Source organism: Quercus robur, chromosome 7 (genome assembly GCF_932294415.1).
Source record: "Quercus robur chromosome 7, dhQueRobu3.1, whole genome shotgun sequence".
Taxonomy (NCBI): Eukaryota; Viridiplantae; Streptophyta; class Magnoliopsida; order Fagales; family Fagaceae; genus Quercus; species Quercus robur.
This window is the reverse complement of record NC_065540.1, coordinates 18,067,375-18,094,396: the sequence shown is the minus strand read 5'-3', so window position 1 is coordinate 18,094,396 and position 27,022 is coordinate 18,067,375. Positions and strand designations below refer to the sequence as shown.

General features: G+C 34.5%; 2 protein-coding genes across 2 annotated transcripts; one reads left to right on the top strand and one right to left on the bottom strand.

The window, feature by feature from the left end:
* The first annotated feature begins 3,311 nt into the window (after window positions 1-3,311).
* On the top strand, window positions 3,312-5,973 carry LOC126692597 (uncharacterized). Its single transcript, XM_050388262.1, has 2 exons — window positions 3,312-4,006; window positions 4,235-5,973. The coding sequence occupies exon 2, from the start codon at window positions 4,708-4,710 to the stop codon at window positions 5,659-5,661; it is 954 nt and encodes a 317-aa protein (XP_050244219.1). The 5' UTR covers window positions 3,312-4,006; window positions 4,235-4,707; the 3' UTR covers window positions 5,662-5,973.
* A 4,065-nt stretch (window positions 5,974-10,038) lies between these two features.
* Window positions 10,039-17,572, bottom strand: LOC126692596 (NADH dehydrogenase [ubiquinone] 1 alpha subcomplex subunit 1). Its single transcript, XM_050388261.1, has 3 exons — window positions 17,376-17,572; window positions 17,119-17,252; window positions 10,039-10,233 (listed from the first exon to the last, which is right to left on the bottom strand). Exons 1-2 carry the CDS (start codon window positions 17,481-17,483, stop codon window positions 17,160-17,162), a joined length of 201 nt encoding a protein of 66 aa, XP_050244218.1. The 5' UTR covers window positions 17,484-17,572; the 3' UTR covers window positions 10,039-10,233; window positions 17,119-17,159.
* Window positions 17,573-27,022: the final 9,450 nt, after the last annotated feature.

The following is a 27,022-nucleotide window of genomic DNA, read 5'->3' as shown; positions in this document are numbered from 1 at the left end:
TAGAGCCAAATAACAAATTAAAAAAGGCTTATGTAACAAATTTAGTAGCATGGTGGATTCATGTTTTTTTTGTTTTTTTTTTTTTGGGGGCTAAACATGGTGGATTCATGTTTATCACTCACCAATTGTCACCTCAAGGTGTGAACGTCCATAGAGAAAACCGTGTACACTAGCAAATAAATTAATTGAAAATTGATAGTTTGATACAATAAGGGGGTCCGAATCGTCATTGTCTATTCCATCACGGCGCATAACAACTTTACATCCCACGATTCCATTACCACTCATTCACATTTCAGTTTTCAGTTTTCACACCATGCCAGGGACCTTGTATGATCTATACTTTTGCTTTGGGAAATGGCAGTGCAGGCAGAGATTTTTCAAGGAAAAAGTTTTCCACAATAGCCGTTTGGGCACAGAGACGGCAGGGCCAAAAAATGTCAATGACTCCACAAATGCACAGGCACGTGCATACGGCGTACCTTAGCAACTGTGGACCTATCACCTATATCATATTATTACATGAATGAGTCAGAATCCTATGAGCTGGCATCGTTTATTAAAATCCAAAACCATAAAAATTCTTTGTGTTCATATCCAAAGCCCTTGAATGAGTCAGAAAATTGGGTGTGTTTGCCACTTTTGCTCTCAAAGTATAATGCTAGCGGTTCATTGGTTTAACATTGTTGTCTCTCTCTCTCTCTCTCACCTTTATTATTGGTACAAATTCATGGGCTTTGGTATTTTTACAAAAAGTCATCGACTTTAGCTTTTTGGGCTAGTCTCAAAAGTAAGGCCCAATAGATCTTTGAGAATGATTCACAATAGTTATAGGGATCATTACTGTAAACTCTCTTATAAAAAACACAATTCCTTCCCTCTAAAATAGGTTTAGTTTCCAGAGAATGAGAATCCTTCTTATTGTGTGGACATGGAGCTTCAGATGTTGATAAATGGTTGAATTAATTATTTATATTTTAAAAATTTTTAACACATAATTTTTTATGTTTTATATAGTAAACTTGTATGACATCAATCATATTGAAATTTGGTATCATTTTGAGGTGAACTGAGGATAATATCTAATAGGACTTGTACATTTTTTTTTCTTTTTCAACAAACTTATTTAACAACAAAAGGAGTATAACAGAAATTGTAACACCACCTAATAATATTCTACCTCTATTTCTGACCTTGATGCTCCTTAATTAGATGTCAATTGAGAATAAATTTCTATGTTATATAGATTACACACGCAGGTCCTAAAATTGAATTTCTTATTGTTTCTTTTTCCTTTTTTCATTACTTACAAAATTATAACAAGTTATCAAATCATAAAATGTACAATTTAGTTGCTCTTACCTTCTTTTTTCTTTTTCTTTTTCCAAAAAGTTCTACTAAAATTTTTCTAAAATTTTTTCTTTTTCCAAAAAGTTCTACAAAAATCCAATACTTCTTAAAAATAAAATAAAAAATTGAAAATATTAGACTTTGTAGTTTGTTCCTATAATTGAAAATAAGTGTACATAAATCTGATGCTTGGCAACATGTGTTGTGACTTGTGACTTGTGAGTTGTGTGTTTCAGATGAGAAAAAAGAAAGAGAAAATGAAATGGGAAATGGGAAATGGCAGTATTTTGTGGACCAGTTGCACAGAACAATATCTTGTTGGTGGATAGAGTAATAAAACTGTTGGCTCACAGTTCATACTGGCAAGTGGAAACAAAACAAAGACTACTCTTCTCTCTACTACACAAATAGTTGCTTATTTTAGCTCAACGCACGGTAGTGGAAGACGTCGGTGCATATAAAAACACAGGCACGGAATGTTAAAAGCTGCAAATTTCAATGTATATGATGATTGAATTGATTATTGTTTGCCTTTGCCATTAAGTAAAATATATTAATTGAATTTTGTCATGGCAAAGATTTTTGAACCCACGTTCACATTACAATGTTACCATATGATGACGCCATGAATATCATGTTATAATGTTACTGTATATGGATTATTGACCTTACAAGTTACAAATTTATGCATTCCTAATCACAAAGAGGTAATTCAACCGTTATTTATAATGTTGTTAAAGTGATATCAATCTCATTTATTACCACATCAGTTTGTAAACATTTTGTAGTAATAATTTTAACATTTTTTATTTACATAAAGAATAAAATTTAGGTATAATTTCTTACTTTCTTATATGTTGTGCCTTGCATTTTCCAATTAAATTAAAACACATTGATGTATAGCACAAACATTGTTATATTTTCAAAAGGAAAATTAAATTTAGTACAATAAAACAATAGTTTAGTTATCCTCTAAATAAATTAATACAATCATGTATTTGAATTTAACTAGGTAACTTCCTTCGTATTAGAACCTCTTTCCCTCTCCCATATGCGTGTGTGTTTATTTCTAAAAAAAAAAAAAAAAAAAAAACTAGGTAACTTTAGATACCCTTATATAACAAAAATATATCTCAAACCTCATACATATGCATTTTACCTTTCACAACATATAGGTTCCACATAATGTGGTATCTCATTACAATGTACCATGATACTGCTATCTTACAACATATATGGATCCCACATACATAGAGTCATAGAAAGTAATCTAATAAAACTATCTTAGAAGGTAATTTTTTATTTTACACAACTATAAAATCTACATATACCCTACATATGCATAAGATAAGTATTGCTTACATAACATACCTATAATGTAAAATGAGTTGTCATGTAACCCTATCCCTTTTGACGAAAAGCAAAGAAAATAGCAAATCTATTTCAAAAGGAGTACTTAAATCTCAAAAGTAATTTTCTTTTTTCTTTTTTGGGTTAAATTATTCGATAGTTTTAATAAAAGTAAAGAGATTTGAATCTTAATTGACTCCTTTAAAATTATCAAAAGATATTAAACTGTCATCTTTTTATTTTATTTTATTTTTGAAAAGGTGTTTAACTGTCAACTTAGTTATAAGAATCTAATACTCCAAAAAAAAAAAAAAAATTTTTGGCAAATTAATAAGACTGTTAAAAATACTTGTTTTATTACCACTATAGGAATTTTTTTTTTTTTTTTTTTTCTATAGGTATGAATGAATTAATAATTGAGCGAATGAAGAGTAAACGAAAAAGGTTTATTGGCACGGTCCAAAGACATTGTTTTGTTGTGCTACAGTGGTAGCTAGATGTCAAAAAAACAAAAAAAAAAAAAAAAAAAAAAAAAAAAGAGCTTGTAAGCGAATTTAATAAATTAGTAGAAAATTTGCTAATCTGTGTTTCTTTACTTTCCTTTATGTGTGAGTGTGTCATTATTTTTTTATATTCACTTCCACACCGGTCCATCTCTGCTGGCCTGGCCACCTGCATACCCCAGAGGCTTATCTTTTTCCTCTATCAGATTCTTAATTTTCTCACCAAAATTTCTGTCTTTCTAACTTCCTTAGTTGAAAGTTGGAAACCCATTTCTCTTCTGGTCTTTTATTTGACTCTGTTTTCAAGACTGACTCACTTCTCTCTCACCCATTTCCATTACATCACGAGTTTTTTTTGGGCATAGCAGGTAAAGACAAGCACCAACAGTGTTTTTTGTGGAAAAGCTTTGGATCCCTTGTCCACTCTTTGATAATCAGCACCAACTACGTCTGTCTCTGAGTTGTCTTTCAGATTTTGTCAAAATGCAGGCTGTTTGAGAACTCTGTTGAAATGGGTTGGTGTTAGTTTTCTGTGATCTTTTGCCCCAAAAAGTGAATGAAGATTCTGCTGATTTACGCGTTTTCTGGTGGGTAATTTATTTTGGGGTCTTCAGAAATTGTTACCATTGGCGGTTTTTATGTGAAAGAGGATTTGGGTTTTGCATGTTTTGCTTAGTGAGAGAGGAAAAAAAAAAAAGAGGTACTTTGGTTTGGACATTGTTGTTGGGTCGGTCCCTGACACCTTGGCGAAGATTTAGGGTTTTCCGTTGAAACCCCAGCATCCTAATTCTTACAAAGATCAGGTATTTAATTTCATTTGATTCTTCGTGGTCCAAATATAGAAATTTTATTGTAGTAATTACTTGTTGGGGGTCTTGGTATTGGTTTTGGTCTTTTGTTTTTTGGGTGTGACCGTTTGAGCCTTGAAGAAGTAGATTTCTCTGTTAAGTGAATATATTTTTAGCTTTGCCTTCAATCTCAATTATTGTTTGGTTTAATCTGCTGTTAATGGGGAAATGGCGAGGAATCAGGTTTTCAACTCCTTGGAGAAATGAAATATTTAAGAAAAGATTCTTCCCAAGTCTTTGAGAGCTTCTTTTACAAGGATTCCAAATTCCAAAAGGGAGATAAAGGTATTCTGAGGCTGAGGCTACTGAGGGGTTTGCAACGGTTGAAACCTTCAAAGCCGCTTTAAAACAATCTCAGCCACCCCAACCGAGAATATATTTTGTCTTTATACTCTTCCACTACCCGTTGTTTTTCATTTATTATATACAGACGGGACTCCAAGTATATGAGATTTACAAGGCTGAGCTGAGACCAATGATTTTCAAGCTTATTTCCAAAGATTTCCATATTTCAGTTATTATTCTTTGGATCTGAACTATTAAAAGTAAATATACATTTTGGTGTTGACTATCTGGATACACTCTGGGGGATTTTACCAGGTCAAATTTTCAGTGGCATTGAGTTGAATTTTGTTAAATATTCCAAAGCAGCATCGATGGGGCTTCTTCTTCGAAGTCTCTCGATGCTTATTCTTCTGGTGTGGTTCTTCCGGCTGCCGGTACTTAGGGCTCAATCTATTACTGCCCCTTCAGCAACTTCCGCCCATGCTCTGGATGTGCTGCTCCAAGACTATGCTTACAGAGCTTTTGATCGTCATCCAAAGACCGGCATTCCCTTTGATGGGAAGGTTCCCCCAAATTTGACTGGGATCAAGATTTCAGCAATGAGGCTCAGGAGTGGTAGCTTATACAGAAAAGGTGTTCAAATGTACAAAGAGTTTGTGATTCCCATGGGCGTTGGTGAGAAGCCGTATGTGGAGAGACTTGTTTTGGTCTACCAGAACTTGGGCAATTGGTCTATGAGGTATTACACAGTGCCTGGTTACACACACTTAACTCCAGTGTTGGGTCTTCTTGCTTATAATGCATCAAATCTGTTTGCTACAAATTTACCAGAGTTGAATATTACGGCAACCAGAGATCCCATATCGATTAAATTTCCAGAAGTGCAGTCAGCCCCAAATGGGGCTGTTGCTAAGTGTGCTTGGTTTGACTTAGAAGGTCTGGTCAATATCAGTAATCTGGCATCAGTTAATACGTGTTCAACGATTCAACAAGGGCATTTCTCTATTGTGGTTGAGTCTATTGCTCCTTCTCCAGCGCCAATTTCTCCTACACCAAGTGGACCACCAGTTGTTGAAGAAAAGAAGAAGAGTTCAAAAGTTGGGATAATTGTGGGATCTGTGCTGGGTGGACTAGCGTTGTTGGCGTTATTGGCATTCCTGGTTCTGTGGGCACAGAAGTACAAGAACAGGAAGAAAATGCAACAGATGGAGAGGGCTGCAGATGTAGGAGAAGCTCTGCATATGACCATGGTTGGGAATACAAAAGCTCCCGCTGCAACGGTGACAAGAACACAACCAGTCCTCGAAAGTGAATATGCGCCCTGAATCCCACAGTTTGTACAAGCTTCCACCGTCATCGAACTACCATTCATATTCAAGTTCATTTCCTGTATTCAGAAATTCTTCCAGTCACACCTTTTTTTCTCTTCTTTTTTCGGTGGTGTCTTTTCGCCTCTTTGTTTCTTTGTAGGCTGTTTGTTTTAGTGTGGTAATATAGGATTTTTGTGTAATCAGTTTCACTCACAAAGTCGTCCATAGTTTTATGATTCATTGTGGTGTGTAGCCCCAAAGTGATTTTATATGTGATGAATTTAGTTGTCCCATTGACAAGGAATAAAAAAAATTTGGATTCCTTTCTTTCCGGCTTTGTTGCTATTGATGTCTAAGGAATGCACTACAAAAATCAATTCTAACAGTGATTATGATCTGGGCAAGGCAGTGTTCTCAACTCCTCTGCCTTTAATTATTGGTTTCGTTCATCCTTCACTTCCTATTCACTTATCTATTTCTTGAACAGGCCCTGGCTTTAAAGTGAATTCATATCAAGTTATTTTGAAGCGAGCCTTAAGACACATTTTGCCTTATCTCTAATACCTTCTTTAAACTTTCTTAAACCTGTAGGCACCTGAGCTGAGCTGCTGAAATTATTGGTTTGAAGATCTCTCTTGGTGAGGGGATTCTTTCTGAACCAGATAAAAACAAGGCCAAGGTTAGGTACATGGAGAGCATTTTGATTTCTAAGCTGTTTCTTGTCTTTATTTTTTTAACCAATTCCTACTTTTGTTTCCTGGCAAATATAGCATAGCCTTCTCAAGTCTAAATTGATTTAGACAGCTATGAGTGGCAAAGTTTGGGATTATTTTATTTGGTCTCTCAATTTTGATTCCGTTTTAAAACTTGGTCATTCCTTACTATTTCCGTGACTAAAAATAAGGGAGAGAGGGGCATGATTTTTTTGGCACTAGCCAAATTAGCGATGGAGAATGTCCATTTTAAAAACGGATGCAAATTGATAAATCAAAATGAAAACAAACTCAAGCTTTAAAAGTCAAGTCAAAAGTACAATTTAGTGTGTTCTTCAAATCATGAGTATGGTGAAGTTCAATAATATTGTATATAGTGTACATACATTAAACACAAGAGAATGACAAAAAGAAAAAGCAAAGTCATACTCATACCAGATATATTCCTTCCTTGATAATAACTGTGATTAACAATAGCATTTAATTTCCTACATAAAGTCATCAGTGGTGCCAATCCTATTATAACAAAAGAAAAAGTCATTAGTACCACAACTTTTCTTAAGGAACAGGCTTGATTGGCGGGGCATAATTGTACACATGAAATATAGATCTAGCCCCTACACAGTACACATGCTGCTTCTACTGGTGGTCACCTACCCTTGAAAGGGGCTAAAATTTTCTGCAAAAGAACCATGAAAGGGACCCCCAGGTAAGGTTCTAGTTTTTAGTTTTTACTAACACCATGTGATTTGACTGCACCTATACATAGCTATCGCCTATTCTAATGGAACGACGGTCAAACCACAACTTTAAAAACTATAAACTATAGCCAGAAAACACAGTCAGTCCTTTTCAGCTTGATTACCATTGAGTTTTAGTTATTATTATTATCATTATTTTTCTATATTATTCAGTTCTTATGTGATTTTTTTAATTTTAGTTCGAAATCCCATTTTTCTTAATTAAAGCATGAGCAGTTCAAAATCAATTTATTTTATTTGTTGGTTGTAGCGGAGCGCCTGATTTTCTTGCAGTCTAGCTCTTGCAGACCATTTTTTTTTAAAATAAAAATCAGAGATGAAGGTTCCACTTCCACATGGCCGAATCCAAAATGATTAAGCGAATTTTCTTCTCTATTCTTTTCACTTTTAAACATAATAAAGTAGTCACTAGTCAATTTACAAAGAATGAGCATTCACTGACTAAATGGCCCCAAAGCCGAATCATATTAGCACCATCAAAAATATCATTTGATGGAACCAATGGAAGTTATTAACTGCACCTATCTTCAACTCCACTCCATTCAATATTAAGAAAGAAGGAGAAACTGTAACTTCAAAATAGAACAGAATAACCAACAAAAAATGATTGATTTGAGTGATTATTGAGAATTTCATAACTAACCTTAAAATTTTGACACTCTCAATAAATACTTGATTGATATTTTGGTTATTTTATTCCATGGCATGAATTCTAAGTCATTTGTAAGGCATGAAAATATTTCTAAGTCATTTGTAAAGCATGACTCACAATAAAATAAAAAATAAAATAAAAATTGGGACTCTAGCTGCGCATTAGCATATTGAGAAGTTGACAAATCTTTCTAAAAATATATAGCTCCAATTTAGAGAATAAAGTTTGATGATTCAAGTTGTCATCTAACGTCATGAACTTTGTAACTCAATTGGTACATTTCCAAGATTCAGATTTCCTTCCTCTATTGTAATTATCAAATTATAAAAAAAGAAAAGTCTTCACCTATCAAGCACAAAGTAAGAATTCAATTAAAATAATAATGAACGTTGCGTTGACAATAAAAAATTGACAACACCGAACAAACTATAATTTTTTTCTGCTAAGTAAAAAATGGGTAAGAGGCAACCTGAGTAGGCGTTTTCCACCGAATAAACTATCTTAACTATTGAATTAGATTTCTTGATTATTATTGATACTATAATGCTAGAAGTGTATCCCATATTTTGCTAATCAAACTGTTGTGAACAGCTAGTAATCTCCTTATTTTACAGTGAACCACCGACAGATCATAGCAAAAAATACAAAAAAAAAAAAAAAGAACAAAGAAAAAGAGAAGTACTTTTTTTCATGCTTTGCTTAAAGGCTAGAGCTTTCCAAATTATGGGACAAAGACAATGAAAAGAGGTTTTATTATTACGGCTTGTAGCGTAAGACAAGTAAGCGACCCCGTCAAGTTGCTTTGGGGGCCTAGGCTTAGGTAAACAAATAGATATAATTTGGACAATGGACACTGTCTCTCTTTTCATTCATCAATAAAGTTTTTTCTGACTCATTCATCTAAATAAATAAATATTGATGGACACACTCTGTAAATGCTCCGCGTTGATGAAAATTCACCATCACTAATCAATTCAATGCTACCACAACTCAATAATTCCAACCATACAACTCACTTTGCTTCCTCTTTTGGTCAAAATGTACGTCTACAAATGTGTTCTGGCAATTAATAATGGCCGCATAGCATGGTTTTTGGTTGTTGCCCAGGACCAGGAATGCATACATGCCCTGTGTGTGTGAGTGTCACTCAAAGAGTCAAAAGTCTGAATTCATTGCTTCTATGAGTATGTTTAGCTTGAGTTAAACGACTTCAATTAGATAATAAGCTAAAACAAAACCCAAGTGACATTGCTAGGATCCAGATTTAATTTGGATTTTGCAACATAGTTTCTTGGGAACTTTTTAATATAATTTTTCCTAGTCAACTCCATGGAATTCGAAATAGGGCTTTGTGTAAAAAGTTCAAAAAAAAAAAAACCCAAAAGAAAGGTTACATAGCTGTAACATGTGCATATAAAATATTGTTAATACTTAACATATATCTTCCTTAATCACTAAGATTTAAATTATACATGCTGAATAGACTCTGGGCCTTCATCAGTATAATTGACAACAACACGACTCTCACGTGACAGCAAAACCAGAGGCTCTATTTGTCGTTGTCTGAAAGTGGTATACAATATGGGCCTTTTCCTATGAATAAACTAGAGCCAGACAAGAACAAGCTCTGGCTTATATTATATAATTAATTAATGCACCTAGTTCAGCCGTATCTACAACTGGAACTCCACAATATGAAATAATTGAGTGTGGTTGATGAAAATTTATTATTTTGCAAGAACTGTTAGGACAATCATGCAGTTATTAGATTTGTCACATAGGTAGTATTTTCTTAAATTCCATACGATGCCAGCGGGAATGTCTGATCTTTTGTCAAGAATACGGTATGGGCAAAAATGTTGTATGGTAGATGTGGAGAATAAACTCACCGTTCTTAACTCTTGTATAATATATTTTAATGGGCAAAAACGTAAATACAATTTCTTAGGTACTACATCTCAGATTTTTCAATTAAATTCAAATACATACATGACTTCATTATATTTAATTGTCCATGAAAAAGATAATACAGTTTGTACTGTATAGGTCAATGAAGTCGTGTGTTTAAATTTAATTGGGGGAATTTAAGTTTCAACACAAATGTAACCAAGTTTTTCTCACTCTCTACCACTCACGGACTCACCCTCCTGTTTCTTCAATGTTCCAACTCCCCCATCTGCCTATTATTCAGTTGTTAAGATTTATTCAAGCACCCTCAATATTTATTGGCAAACAAAAAGACTAGTAGGTTACATGCACCTCAAAATACAACAGAGCTAATAAACCAAATTTATAGTCCACATAATAAGTAAATTCACTGGAGAAACAGATTGTATTTTTCCCAGGACAGTTCAAATTTTATGCAAGTTCATATACAAAGACAACGGAAATAACATCAAACTTGCTCTCGAGCATTGCTGGCAATTTATTCCTTTCTTCAACAGTTCACGGGCAAATCTTCCTGCATTTTGGGGTATAAAAATATCATAAGTTAAATAGTTATGAGAGAAAATTAGCTGGCAGTTTTACACAAACAAACACACAAGGGGGAACTCAACTTAAACAATCCATTTGGTTAAATTTCTTTGAGAGAGAGAATTTTTGGGTGAAAATAAAAGTCAAACAAGAATCAGCTTTTCCTCTAGGTTGACAAAACAAGCCAAAAAAGAGGTGGGGGAAGACACTAAACGTTGAGTCTTATACTTTTCAATATTTAAGACGAAACCTGTACTCACCTAAGAGTCATATAAGTTCTTGTATGATTGATCTGACCCTCCAATGGAATATTATGTATATTCAAGAAACCAAAAAAGGGAGGCTATCTGACCCTCCATGGTCCCAATTGTACATTGCACCTGCTAATATTTAATTATGATTGCTATACCATAAACGCACAGTGACTCTCCCTCTTTAAGTAACAGGGCAGCATTTAGCGATGGGGGATTGTGGCAGTAATTGTTAAAGGCATATAAAAGGCATACCAAAACTAATTCTAATACCAAGCATTAATTTGGCACATGAGAAATTGATGCCAAGGGTACATGGGAGTTTTTAATGGAAGCTTGTTAGTAGATTAGGATTTTTATTTTTTATAGCTAAAACGATGCAGATGGAGAATTTGAACCCAAGACATCTCCATTAGAGACACCAAAAGGTGCCAATTGAACAACAAGGCTCTTGGCTTTCAGGAGTTTTATTTTAATTATATTGTTGGGAGTTAATAGTTCTGATCAGATTTCTTGTACTTTTATTCAATTTTAAGTGTCGGGCAATTTTATAATTTTCTTGTTTCTAGGGATAGGTTGTACTAATAGTCTATTTGGTCTTATTTTGGTTTTGTTTGAGTTTAGTTACTTAGTTTGGGCTTAGTAGTAAAAGCCTAGGAGTCCAACTTTATTAGGTTTTTTTTTTTTTTTGGTAATGAAGGAGTCTATTAATCATTAAAAGATAGCCCAAACAGGTTGGGGAATAGGTACAGAAATACAGTCTGAAGATAAAGCCTCTAAATCAACAGGAGGAGGCTGAATATAATAAATAAAAGGCTCAGGTTGACTACAACTAATTTTTGCAAGAGTGTCAACTGCTCTGTTTTAGCCTCTCTGTAGCAGTGTTCAAGTTTCACATGTTGGAAAACTTGGAGAATGGCCCTGCAGTCAGCAGTCAGCCACAGGAGGCTGGGTTAGTCTATTAACAGAGTTAGAGCTAAAAACAAGGGAATTAATATCAGAGGCATCCACATTAACAATGATCTTCTGAATCCCAGGAGATCTAGCCATAATTAATCCATCTCTTAGTGCCCAAAGTTCAGCAAGGAGGATGGAAGTTGACCCAATAGAATGAGAGACGCCACGAATCCAATCCCCATTGGAGTTACAAAGAAGGCCACCACCACCACCAGCGAAGTGGGGATTGGAGGAAACTGAAGCCTCAGTTTTCAGCTTACTCCAACCCAAGGGAGGCTTGACCCAACAAATATAAGAGGTGGATCTGGGTCGAGAGGGGACTTTGTTGGAGGTTAAGTAGTGAAACTCAACTGCCTTCAAAACACACTCCTTGGCCCGAGTGGAATTGGGCGTTTTTGCTTGGAAAGCAACCAGATTCCAAGGGCCAAAGAGAAATAAGGTACACCAAGTAATGTAGTGGTGAATAGAGGGGGAATTGGAGGTGCCATTCAGATGCAGCCAGTCAGAACGAGGCAAGGAGAAGGATGGCTTTAGTCTAGAGGGGATGCCAAGGTCATTCCAGAAGGTGGTTGAGAATTGGTGATCCCGTAAGAGATGGATAATAGATTCAGCATGACAATTACAAATGGGAAAAGTACGGTCAAGGTTGAAACCTTGACCCCAGAACTTCTAGCACAGGGATGCTGTTGTAAGAGCATGCCCAAAGAAAAATTTATATTCTTTGGGATGCCTTTTCTTTCAAACCCAACTAGCAGAAAAGGAAGAGGAGGGCCGGGGGGGTGGTGTGTTCAAAGGATTTAAAGCTTTTGTCGAGAAGTAGGCAGACTTGAGGGAGAAATTGTCATCCTTAGTGAGACCCCAGGCTAAGGTATCACTACTTGAGGAGATAAGGTTAAAGGGAATAGCCTGCAGAATATCTGTAATGGATCTTGGTAAGATAAAAGAGAGGAAGCGCCAATCCCATTGTTTACTTTCATCCAGCACTTGATTGATAAAAGTTTTTTCCTCATTGAGGTTAAGAGGTCCTGATATACAGGATCGAAAAGTGCTGAGAGAAGACCAGTTATCATGCCAAAAAAGGGTGCTGCTTAAAGAGTTTACAACTTTCCTGAGGCCATAGTCTAGGAGCGATTTACCCGCTTTACAGGCAGCCTAAGTTCTCAAACAGTTCTCTTAGCTGACCAGGGTGAAAAGGTGTGACGGATGTTAAGGTATTTGGCTTTAGCACACAGGCCCAAAGAGAATCAGCTTCAGTAAGAATTTCCTGTTCAATTTAGCTAAAAGGGGCAGATTTCTGGTTCCAGAGGCATAGAGGCCAGGTCCACTAATATCCCTTGGAAGAATTAACGCGTCCCAATTTACTAAATGGAGCTTTCTTTTTTCAGCAGTAGATCCCCAAAGAAAGTTCTGGTTAACTCTTGTTAGGATTTCAAGAAAGTTCCACTGGGAAAAGGTGTTAGGCATCTATTTATATGGATGTAACGCTTTCTGTATAAGTTTTCTAAATTTTCATAAGTTAAGAAGTGTTATTTAAGTTTTGTAATTTATGTGATAGAACCTTCCCCCAAATGTGATGCTAAGGAAATACTAGGTGTGATGCCTAGAAGTTTATCATTTTTTTTCTTCTATATTTTTAAATCTCCAGGAACTTGAATTCAATTAACCACACATTGATTTGTCACTTTCAAAACCCTAAAATCCAAAACATTAAAGACCCTAAACTGCTCATACTGCTCATCCATCAAATAGCCCAAATAACCTACAAACAGCCCACTATTCCTTTTGATCATTAAAACAACTATATTCCAGCCTTTTCCCCACCAAGCCTTAACCCTAATTCCTCAAAATCCAAGCTGTCCAGGAATTCCAGATCTGATTTGGCTTCTATTCCCTTTGTCCTACATAAGTCTATCTCAAACCTACTAATGTTACAACCTTCCTAATAAAAATAAATAAAAAATAAAATTGTATGCAAAATACGAAGAAAAAAAAATGGAAATTTACATTAAATAAGAATAATTACCAGCCACTCAACGCATTAAAGGTTTAGATGGAATGATCAAAGCATCAGAAGCACATTAACCAGAAGGGCATTAACCTATTAGAAATACGATCTTTTTAAGAAATGCTGCAAAGCAGCAGTAAAGTTCTTCCAAAACTTGTCATAACATCATAGTGATTAAACTTATGGTCCATTTGGATTGAGGGGGAGTAGAGTAGAATTGGCCTTAAATTAGCCTATTTTCACTCAACTCAACTCTACTACCCTTCACTCCCACTCCCTCAATCCAAACGGGCCCTTAAGTAACCTACAATTAATATTTGATAAAAGGTTCTAAAGATAAAACTTCTGAATCAATTTTAGTGTTACAAATTTAATATCAGTTTGAAAAGGAAATACAAATCAATTTTTGTAAAAGTTTGAGACCTTGGCTGTAAACAAATGCATAATGGCTTTCTGGTCTACATGTACTTGAGAATGCTACTGTAAAACATGGAACCCAACTCCCTCCACCACCACACCCTCTGCCCCCCAACCCCCACAAAAAAAAAAAAAAAATCACGCACACACACACTCACAAAAACCAAGGAACAAACAGTTTGCTCTTTCTCTTCCCCCGGTGTGCCTATGTGTGTGTGGGTGTTTTTTTTATTGGTGGGGGGGGGGGGGGGGGGGGGGGGGAGGGGGGTTATTTTGTGCTAGAACTCATTGGTGATTAATATGACTTATTAACTATAATAACAAGCGTAAATTATCATTCATGAATGCCATATCCCGAGCATGCGAAAGTTGCAAAAAAATGATTTATCCTCAATTACCAGCTTCAATCAAATCATTAGCTGTCAAATCCCTTCCACATAGTCCAACTTATTATCCTAATTTACAAATTGTAAACTAGTCTAACTTAGAGGTGTCATTTTTCCTCAAAGCAAACTTTACTCTTCCTATATCTCTTAACCAAAATTAATCCCCACTTGTAAACCAATCCAATATACTCAATCTATTACGTAAAGTAAGCTCGTAACAACAACCCACTTAATAGTTATTATTCCACTATCGAGTACAACCTCAATAACATCTAATTACCTTAACACTAGCTAGAGGAGCCAATTAGATTAAAGAAATGAAAACAAAACCCTAAAAAACAAAACCGAAATCAGAAGAACATAAACAAAACAAAAAAAAAAATACCAGAAAGGGAGGGAAAGCTTGATTTAGTGGGGTTTGTTAGGCTAATTATGAGAAGCAGCAGTGAACTTCTCGATGATCTTCTTGTCCCTCTGTACCATAGCCTTATCCCACAAGTCGTCGCCGCCGACGTGCTTTGGCTGTCTCAAATTAAATTCCCATCGATTTATTAACATTAGTAGTAGTCCGAGATTTGAATTATCTAACAATGCATAGATCTATAATGAATGAAAGAAGCTAATAAGTTAAAAAAAAATACATACGCGGCCATGATAGGCTTTGTGAATGCGATACTCAAGCTGTCCTATAGTACAGAGCAATCCTGCTATGATTCCAAGAGGCAGTGCTGCTTCCAGCCATCTCCACGACATCCTCAGATCTCTCTCTCTCTCTCTCTCTCTCTCTCTGATAGATTGTTTTTTTAGCTTCGTATGCTCTCTCTGCTACCTCGTCTCCTAGATAATAATGCCCGAATTGCCATTTTATTCAGACCCATCAACAGCCCAACAAGACGGGCCCTCATTTACCCTCCTTGTTCTCTTTCCCTGTTTAGCCCAATTACCCCTAGAGTCTGATTTTTTTTTTTTTTTTTTCAAATTAAATTTATGGAGATATCATTAACATAAAAATAATTTACTTAAAGAAAAGGGTTTTTGTTATATGATTATTACAAAAATGTGTTTGATCCAAGCCGCATGCCATCATTTCATTTGAATATTGTTTGTTCACAGCTTTGTGCGTAAGAAATTCATGATTTGAATTGAAGCGTTTTTAGAAATACAGAGTTTAATTTTAAAATTTTCAAAATTGAGGTGATAAATTTGAAAACACCTCTAAATTAGAAGATTTAACATATAATTTATGCTCTCTTTTTTTTTTTTTTAATCAAGGAGTAAATATGACATATTAAACAAACAAGATTACAACATGTAGAATATTATACAATACAAGATAACTATACAGTAAAAAGGTCAAAAATATGGTAAGTAAGGGTGTGGTTTGAATTATATGCATTAGTCATAAGATATTGCCATCTACTAAAGCAAGTCAATATGTACAAGGGTTGGCTTCCCTATATGGTGGGTGTACACTCACCAATCTTCTAGAAATGACACACTCCTAGAAAGTTTTAATAGATCACATCCCCTCTTTTTAAGATTTGAGTGAATTCAATAGATAAGTTCATATTTTATCACACTGTGAGTTTCCTAATAGAATATTTCATTAAAAATATATACCCAAAGATGTGGGGATCACAAAACATAGCTATAGTCTCCACTAGATGAGCTTTATACGTAACTAGTACACTTGTACAAATACTCGTTTCCTGGTACAAATGGCACACCTTAAAATGGAAACCTAAATCCCATATTAGCTCTAATCCCACCCTTGCATTCCATAATCTTCTATACTATCTAAAAAAGGATTCCCCTCTTTGAATTGGACTTTTATGTGATTCAGAAATACCCCTAAACCTTAGGTTTAACATGGAAAAAACTTGAGGACAACCCAGTAAAAATATATCTCTAACTCCACTTAAAATGCCTACAAAATAGGACACTCTCTACTAATCCATGTTTTTAAAAACAAACTTATCCAAAATTTATAAATAAAAAAATAAAGGAAAATGATGATATTAGACACAAAAAAAAAAAAAAAAAAAAAACCCTCATCCATCTCCAACCCCACTTAAAATGCCTACAAAATAGGACACTCTCCTACTAATCTATGTTTTCAAAACAAACTTATCCAAAATTTAAAAATTAAAAAGGAAAATGATGACATTAGACCCAAAAAAAAAAAAAAAGACTCATAGCACACACAAAGCATGTGATGAGGGCTAGTTATGTTATATGATCATTGGAAATACCTATTCAGACACTAAAACCACTCAAATAGTGACCTAGATAATCACGAGAAAGGTCTCCTACCTCAAAAGGGCCATTGTTCCCTTCAAAGTTGCCATTTGTGTGTAACTTAACCCTTCAAAATGGGAAGATAATCCACGCTTTAAGAACATGTTGTTTCAGTGTCGTGGAGTGCCTCTAGTCAAATGCTTGAGATTTGAGGTTCGGCTAAAAGAAAAGGGAGTGAGAATTTATGCATTAGCACATTTTATGTTTATTTATTGGAAAATTGAAGATTGGAGAAGGATAACGCCTTGTAATGGAATTACACCATTACTAAGTAAAGTTTTTCCTCGAAGCAAACTTTACTCTTCTTATATCTCTTAACCAAAATTAATCCCCACTTGTAAACCAATCCAACATACTCAATCTATGTAAGCTCGTAAGTCGTAACAACAACCCACTTAATACTTATTATCCCACTTAATACAACCTCAATAACATCTAATTACCTTAACACTAGCTAGAGGAGCCAATTAGATTAAACTTAAAGAAATGAAAACAAAATCCTAAAAATCAAAAACCGAAATCAGAACAACATAAACAAAACAAAACAAAAAAATTACCAGAAAGGGAGGGAAAGCTTGAATTAGTGGGGTTTGTTAAGCTAATTATGAGAAGCAGCAGTGAATTTCTCGATGACCTTCTTGTCCCTCCGTTCCATAGCCGTATCCCACAAGTCGCCGCAGACGTGCTTTGGCTGTCTCAAATTAAATTCCCATCGATTTATTATTAAACATTAGTAGTAGTCCGAGACTTGAATTACTATCTAACAATTCATAGATCTATAACGAATGAAAGAAGAAGCTAAAAAAAGACATACGCGGCCATAAGTGAATTTGTGAATGTTATACTGAATATGTCCCATAGCACAGAGCATTCCGCCTATGATTCCAAGAGGCAGTGTTGCTTGCACCCACACCCACGACATCCTCAGATATCTCTCTCTCTCTCTCTCTCTCTCTCTCTGTCTGCTACCTCGTCTCCTAGATAAATATGTCCGAATGCTGTTCTGTTTTACGGATTGAAATCCCGTGTACTTAGGGTATTGCCCGGGCGCCATAGTTCTAATCTCAGCCTTTGATTTAATCCAACGGCTGTAAGAAATTTCCACGTCATCAATCCGTGTCTCACTAAGTTTTTACTCCACCACTTTCTTCCCTTTTGCTTCCCTTCTCAGTGTGCAATCAGCTTAATTTTTCAGCTTATTTTGCGTGCAGTATATATATATATATATATATATTTTAACTATTTATAAGTCTCATTCTACCATTCAATTAACTTTTATTTTTATTTACAGTATTTTTAACAAAAAATTTTCAACTTTAACTAAATAAACTGTTTCCAAACGGACACTCAAATTCACCAAATTTCAAAATTTGTCTCTTCAACCAAACCTTGCTGTGTGTGGGACATCAATTTTTTTGCAAAATAACATTATTTTGCTAACAATTTCATTAATTAGCAACGTAGCAAATCGAGTCTTAGAGACTAGGGTTCCATATGCTAGCACAACTAAGGGGAAAAAATTATCCACGTGAAACTCGAGTTCTATAAAAACATAAAACCCATAAAAGCTTGGATATAGAGAGAAGAGCAAAGAAAAACCCAGCAACGCATGATTAGAGAGGAATATCAACTTTGCTCAAGTACATCGATCAGATTCTTCTTTTTCTTCTTCTTCAGTTAGATCCTTCTTCTTTCTTCTTCTTCTTCACTTTGTTCACTCATTCGTCTTCACTCTTCTATGGAAATCGAGCCTTAAAGTCTTATAGCCGTTGGATTAAATCAAAGACCGAGACTAGTACTATTGCAACCCACAGGATCTCAATCCCTTTTTTATTGCCATTTTATTCAGACCCATCAATAGCCCAACAAGATGGGCCCTCATTTACCCCTCTTTCCCTATTTAGCCCAATTACCTCTATAGTCTGATTTTTTTTTTTTTTCCTAAATTTATGGAGATATCACTAACATAAAATAATTTACTTAAAGAAAAGGGTTTTCGCTGTATGATTATTTCAAAAATGTGTTCAATCCAAGCCCCATGCCATCATTTCGTTTGAATATTGTTTGTTAACAGCTTCATGCATAAGAAATTCATGATTTTTTTTTTTAATAAAAGAAATTCATGATTTGAATTGAAACGTTTTTAAAAAGTATAAAGTTTTGTTTTAAAATTTTCAAAATTGAGGTGTTAAATTTGAAAACACCTCTAAATTGTAAGATTTAACATGTAATCTACGCGCTCTTTTTTTCTTTTTTTAATCAAGGAGTAAATATGATATATTAAACAAACAAGATTAAAACATGTAAAATATTATACAATAAAAGATAACTATACAATAAAAATGTCAAAAATATAGTAAGTAAGGGCATTGTTTGAATTATTTCTATATATTAAGAGGATTCAGAAAATTAGTTATTGTAGGTGAACAATTTGGTGACCCAATCCTTGTTGCTCAAGTCTTGGTCCAAAAAGTCCCACACAATGAATTTTTGTAGAGTATGGGCTAAAGAACTCGGTTTCAGTTAGTTTAAACGGTTTGATACATGGGTTAAGGGAATACACAAACAAGAACAAAAATGCCACTGTGTAGAAAGGTCTCCAGAAATGATAAGGCTAAAAACTTGATTCATAGATACAGATCAATGCCGTAAGACTTCTCTATCATAGTCTCTCCCTTTTTTTGCCGTCCCTTCTCTTGGGGGACCTTTACATATTATATAGGTCATTTCCAATCATCTGGGCTTTACACTTGTTAATCATCCAAACCCCCACTTGAGCACCTGTCCCATCAGAAACCCCTCTCAATTCTTTGTGAGTTGCGATAGCCAAGATAGCAATGTTCAGGGGTCTTCTCCTCATTAATGCAGTCAGGAGAGTAGTTGTAATGCATTTAATGTGGTGGTGGCAGCCTTTGTTGAGATATTTCGGGTTTCCTTCCTTTTTAAGTATTTGGAAGATAGACTATAGTGGCTTGGATGTACCTTTGCTCCGAGTTTTGCAGTATCCGAGAAGAAATTACTCATCAGACATGTTCTCTTTGTCCCAGTGGGCCTGAATAAGAATTGCTTGGGCCACGCTGACTCCTCGAATGGGCTGCGTCCTCGGACAAGCTTAGGGCCCAGCCAACCTGTTATTTTGGGCCGGTCCCCACAGTTATAATTTCAAAATTTGTCAAAAATACCCCTAATCTATTTAGATAATCCTTATCTAAAATAAAAAAAAAGGGGTTAAAATTGTAATTCAACAAAATTAAAAAAAAAAAAAAAAACTACCAAATAAACTTTTTTCCTAAAAATTAGCACTTTATATTTAAATATATCTCACGCATATTTAATACATTTTTCCTAAAAACTAGCACACATTAAATCCATTAGTTTACTCCATTTTAAATCTTAAATTTTAGTTTCTTAAAAATTCCTTCCTATGTAACCTCACTAACACAAGGGTTAGGAACCTCACTAACACAAGGGTTGACTTTCATATATGGTGGGTGGGCTTTCCTATATACTCACCAAAATGACACACTCCTAGAAAATTTTAATAAATCACATTCCTTCTTTTAGGATTTGAGTAAATTCAACAAATTAAGTCCATATCCTATCACACTATGAGTTTCCAATATAGTATTCCGGTCAAAAATATGTTACCCAAAGATGTGGGGATAACAAAACATAGCTACAGTTTCAATATTAGATGAGCTTCATATGTAACTAGTAAATTTGTACAAATACTCATTTCTTGGTACAAATTGCACACCTTAGTATGGAAGAGGTTTGATACATTTTTTCCCTAAAAACTAACGCACACTAAACCCATCAGTTACTCAATTTCAAATCATAAATTTTAGTTTCTTAAAAATTCATTTCTATGTAATCTCACTAACAATAGATAAATTCAAATTGAAAAATAACATTAAAATCAAAATAAATAAATAAACCTCATCGCACATGAGGAGTGCGTGTGATGAGGCTAGTATACATTAGTCATAAGATATTGCCATCTACTAAAGCAAGCCGATATGCATCTATATGCACAAGGGTTGACTTTCATATATGGTAGGTTGACTTTCATATATGGTCACCAAAATGACGCACTCCTAGAAATTTTTAATAAATCACATTCCTTCTTTTAGGATTTGAGTAAATTCAACAAATAATTCCATATCTTATCACACTATGAGTTTCCAATATAATATTCCAGTCAAAAATATGTTACCAAAAGATGTGGGGATAACAAAACATAGCTACAGTCTCAATATTAGATGAGCTTTATATGTAACTAGTAAATTTGTACAAATACTCGTTTCTTGGTACAAATTGCACACCTTAGTATGCAAGAGGTTCATACATCATAAGCTATGGTGGAAATCATCAGTATACATTTATGGGGATTTTTTTTTTTTTTTTTAAATTCTACTTCATGGATAAAGTGTCGTAAACCTCTATCCCATATTAGCTCTTATCCCTCCCTTGCGATCCATAATTATGTATAAGATCATTGAAAATACTTATCCCAACACTAAAACCACTCAAATAGTGACCTAGATGATCACAAGAAAGGCCTCCTACCTTGTAAGTCACAAGATTCCCTTCAAAGTTTCCATTTGTGCATAACTTGACCCTTAACAATGGAAAGGCATTCCAAGCTTTAAGAACATGTTGTGTTTAGTGCCGTGAAATACCTCTAGTCATGCATTGTGAAAAAGAATTATAGTGTTGATAACTCGTGTGGAGCAAACTAGCTATTGAGTCACTCTTTGTACGATGATTTTTTTTTTTTTTTTGGAGGAACTTTTGTACGATGATTTGATCTTAACAATTAATCAAAATTGTTTTAATTAAAAATAATAATCCTATAAGCCATAAATGGATAGATGGATTGTGCCAATGACAGAGCCAGGATTTGAGTTGAGGGTGGGCTAAATTTATATATGATATACACACTTACACAAATTTATGTGAATATATAATATTTGAGACCAATTTGAAAAATTAAAAGCTACTCATTTAAATACTAAGTGATATTTAATGTGCCAAAAGTCTTGTTGTAATTATTTCTAAAAAAAAAATTCAGTGCAAGGCATGCTAGTGGAGGACTTAAGATTCCTCAATAGTTCATTTAGAAGTTATGTTCTGTTTCAAGATCAAAGAAACAAAGTGACATTTAAAAAACCAAAAAATAAAAAGTAGGCAGGGGTATTTAATAATTAAAGGTATATTTGGGGCGAGCCAGGAGGCAACTACCCCCCTCGACCCCCTGGCTCCACCCCTAATTGTGGTATACTGCACTTATAGTCTCTGCAAAATATTATTTAAGAGTTGAGATCATTTATCATCTCTAGGAAGGAAGAACTAGTTTTCACAACATGCTTGTGATTTGAGGTTCGGTTAAAAGAAAAATGAGTGAAAGTTTATGCATTAGCACATATCACATTTAATTATTGGAAAATTTAGGGGAAACAATAGAAAATGAAAGATTTGAAGTAGGCATAGAGACGTATAAAAATCGGTTTTCTTTAAGATGATATTTTTCCCCACTCAATTGAGTTTGCTAGTAGTTACTATACAAATCGTTTCTAGAATACAAATAAAGTGGGTTCTACAAGTAGCAATCTTGAAGAATCCTATGAAATAAAATATTTGAAAAGTTGCTTGTCTTGGAGGCTTGGAGTAAACCGTTCTCATGGTTGTTCACACTTCTCTAAAATTGCTATTTGTAGAATACTGACTAATTAGCTAAAACGCGTTAATTAACTAAATCGAGAGGGAGAAAATGTCTGACTTAAAGAAAATGATATATTTGTATGTTTCAGCACATTTCAATTATTTGGCCGCAATAGAAATTAACGCGTGGAGATCTTTCGATGGCCTAGAGGGATACACTAGAAATCTTTTATTCCACCACCAGCCATTAGTTTTTGTTTGGTTGTTACGGAATGTTCAGGAGCTGAATTCCTGTTTAGGCGCCGCTCACAGTTTGAATCAATCACCAGTTTCCACCTTCACACATCTTAATTAAAAAAATTATAATATAATTATTTAGTATTAGTGCAAATCATTATACTTGAAATGAAAGAATATTATATAAACTATAAAGTACGTCTAATAATCTCTTTAATTACATACCACTAGCCACTAGCATCATCTCCTCAAACTTAAAAGCCCTGAACTTTAGTACCACATCCTTGGATTTCTTAGAATCATTCATAGCTGATAGCATCATCTATTAAATTGCAGCATATTTTTTTCCATGTATTTTAAGCACAACTATTCTGTGTGTTTGCAAAAAATCATTCGAATCACTCAATTAGACCCCATTTAGAAGAAAAAAAAAATTTGATGTCAGGAAAGGTCTAATCAGAGATTGAATCCAATGATTGAGAAGCTGTGACTAATCTTACAATGGACTGGACCAGTCGAATCTTGTGTGTGTGTGTATGTTTTTCACTGTCGAATCTTTTGTTTAGCAATGCTGTTAGGTTATTGACTTATTGTATTATTCTGCTAATAAATGCCTAATCCTAATGTTAGTTGAGATGATTTTTTTTTTTTGGTGTATTCATTTGAGGACTTTAGCTGGTGGACCTATGGTTCTACATCACGACACTCTATTGCTCTCATTCCTGATTCAGAAGTCACAACCTATTGTTCAATTAGACCCCACTGAATTTGACTCCAGCATTGAATTATTAGTTTTTATTTTGTTTTGGATTCGACAGAAACCTTTTTATCCTTTTGGGTTGATGAAGGAATATTTTTATTCCCGTGTTTTTTTTTACCTCCCTCTTGTTTAAAGGGTCTTAAGTTCTAGGAAATGGAATAAGTCTTCAATCAATCTCAAACAAGGTAAAGAGTAATAGTTGCAAATGACTGAACAAAAATCAATTTCCTTCATGACATTTTCCTGAGTTTTTCCTTTTGTTTTTTTAGTGTTAAAACACAGTATTGGTTAAAATTTGTACAAATATAATGCAAATAAATATCATAAAACAAAAAAGCTAGATATTTGAAAACAATTATTTGCTGTTAAACAATTTAATCTTTGCGAGAAAGAGGAAAAAAAAAAAAACTTTTAAAGGAGAAACACCACTAATAATCTTTATGAATAATGATTATATTTTTATCAAATACCTTAATTAAGGTTGGATATTTCACCGAACATTAATTCTGTATTTTAAGCTGACTTAAAAAGCATTCCTTAATATTATGATCTGAATTTCTTCCCAAAAAAAAAAAGGGTCGGAAGTTGGAATCCTCCCTAACCACTTAAAATTAAAAAATAATATTATTGATTTGAAGGTTAACGATGTTGAGTTGTGTTTGATCCGAAATATGACTTGATCCGAAATAATATTGTTGCGGTTTTTAATGGGAGATTAGGGTTTTATGTTGTTTTTTAGAGAGAAAATTGTACTGCCGCATTTTGTATTTTTTTTTTTTTTTTGAGGATAATGAAATTTTTATAATTCCGTGGACGTAGGCAAATTGCCGAACCATGTAAATATTGTCTTCTATAATTGTTTTCTTTGTCGCATATTTATCTTTATTTTTACATCTCACGGATTTGAAAATTTGTGCATAATAATAATTTCTTAATTGGGTATGAAATATGAAGATAATATAGATAATAGTTTCTTAATTAGGTATGAAATGAAGATAATGTTAGAGCATCCACATCAGTTCGTTTATAGTTTTCTAAAATTGAAAAAAGTACAACTTTTACACTTTTTGAACCAAAAAACACCCACATCAATCCGTTTAAAAATGTGTAAAGTCTTTTAAATTTTTCAACGAGCTACAGTATCCATGTAAATTTACACGGGCACTGTAGCATATATTTAATTTTTTAATAGTTTTTTCTCTCTCTTTTCTCTGCTCTCACTCTCACTCTCACTCTCATCTAACTCCCTCCTTGTCTCTGGTTTCACCTCACCTCACTCCCCCTTTTCTTCATTTGCTCTCACTCTCACCACTGCTGCCGGTCAAACCATGCCTCCACTGCCGCCGGTCAAGTCCATCACACTTGCCGCCATGAGTGAAGATGCTTCATCATACCCTCCAATCGAGCTGTCCAACTTCGATCTAATTGTCTTTCACCCTCTTTCATTTTCTCCATCAGATCAGAACAGTGAACCAATCTCTCGCCGCCACTACCATCGATTGCCACCACCACCGATTTGATTGCTTTCCTTTATTTTTGGTTGTTTGATCAGTGGGCTTCGGGTTGAATGGGGTTGATTTGGCTTTCATTTAGGTTGAATGAGATTTCGGGTATTTGGGTTGATTTGGCTTTCTTTTGGGTTGAATGGGGTTTCGGGTATGTGGGTCGATATGGCCTGGTGAGTTGATGATGTTTGGTTGGATGGGTTGATGATGGTGGAGGTTGGTTGCTTGGTGACGGCGGTTGGTCTATGAGAGAGAGATAGGCAGTGAGTGAAAGGGATGTGAAGAAAATAATAAAAAATAGTAAAAGAATGAATATTTTATTGAATAAATGTGTAGAATAGATAAACTGATGTGAGTGTTTTATAAAAGTAGATGTGTAAAATAGAAAAAATAAATCTTTTTTATGTAAAATAAACAGAAAATTTAAACGGACTGACGCGGATGCTCTTAACATGACTAATGGTTAAAAAGAAAGAAACAAACAAGAAAAGTCAGAAATTGTTGAAGACAGTCTAATATAGTATAGGGGCCATAGCAAGAAAGAATAGGGAGGGCAGGTACCCGTACTTCTTTAAACACCGCCCCATCATCCCGCTCCCCCACTGATTATGGAAAAGGTTGGTCTTTGTGTCTGAAAAGCAAAATAATAAAATGCCCTTCCGAGGACCATTCTTTTATGTTTTCCACCTTTTAGGAGGAAAAAAAAGGACGATTTTGACTTTAAGGTCCCCCGAACCAAAAGTTATATACCACACAAATTGTTTGCGCAATCCATATAACAAAAAACACTTTGAATTTTGGTAGATACACGTATTCATCTCCATATTGCAATCTGCTATTTATTAAACACAAGTTACACAACCATATGAAAAATTAAAAAGATAAAGAAAAAGCCTTAAGCGTAGAAAGATGCCTTTTATAATTGTCACCACGTTAAGATCCGACAACCATTGATTAGTCATTTGCAAGCATGTTTTTAAGTTTTAGCATAGTATAGTTTAAAAATAGAAAAGTTTTGGTCCTTTTGAAATATTAGACTAAACATCAAAGCAATACATGATTATTTTTGAAATCGTATCGTATTCATGTCAAGTCCAACATACTTAAGTATTGAATACATATTAAATTCATAAACAATATTGGTTAACAAAGAGTGATATTTAAGACAATGTTTCTATGATTATTAATATGGTTATTCTTTTTATTTTTTTTTTATGAAAAACAATGGATAGGGGGTGACTAATGTAGCAATCCTACCTGGACTTGACTTTAGTATCACTTTACCAACTAGATTCGAAACCCTATTAGGGTGCAGGAGGACCACAATGAACCATAACTTTTTAGCTCTACGAGAGACACTAGTGAACCTTAAGCTGCTAAGAGAGGTAACCTAAGTGAATCCATATTCGGACTTGAACCTTGGATCTCACACTTAGCATATCTTGTGCATCACCCAAGACCACTAAACCACACCATTCGGTGGTAATATAGTTTATTCTAATTAGAGTAATATCATTTTCACCGTTTATACTATTTTTGTTATTATACATTAATTATTTTGAATTATTATATTAATAATAATGATGAAAAAATGTTGTGGCTCTAAACATAAAGGTGGGATAAAGATGATAGGTTATGGTGGTGATGAGCGGAGTCCAAATCACCCAAAAAAAGTCCAAATCAGTGAGAGAGATAGGGAGAGAGAAAACAAAGAAAAAAAGAGGCAGAAATATTAGTGAGGCAAAAAGGGTGCGAAAGAAGCAGAAAGTGAAAAAGAAAAAGAAAAAGAAAAGAGCAAAGCAAGAAAACGACGACGTAGTGGTAAGAAATGTTGAGAGCTGAGCAATGAGCAAAGAGCAATGGTAGCAGTAGTGTCTGAGAGTGTCCAGCTAAGACTGCGTTGGCAAACATCAATAATCATTTTGGCAATGGGGCTGTCTAGTCTCAAGGACCCTTCTAACTCACTGTAACTGTAAAAACTCACACTTTGATTCTCTGCATGCTTGACACGTGTCCTCACCTCCTACATATATATGACTACATTCACAGTTACCTACTATTTACAAAAAATAATATATAAAAAATAAAAATCCCACATTTGAGTCATTTTACAGTAAAAAACCAAACACAAAAAAATAAAAATAAAAACATGTTTTTTCACTCTATTTCTCTGTCTACAGCTCTACTACTACCTCGGCCACTGTGAAAATTTTTGCTGCTCCAGACAGAATCTTTACCCTCTTACCTTAATTTTAGCTACCAAAAAGATCCACTTGTTTCCACTCATCGCTCTCT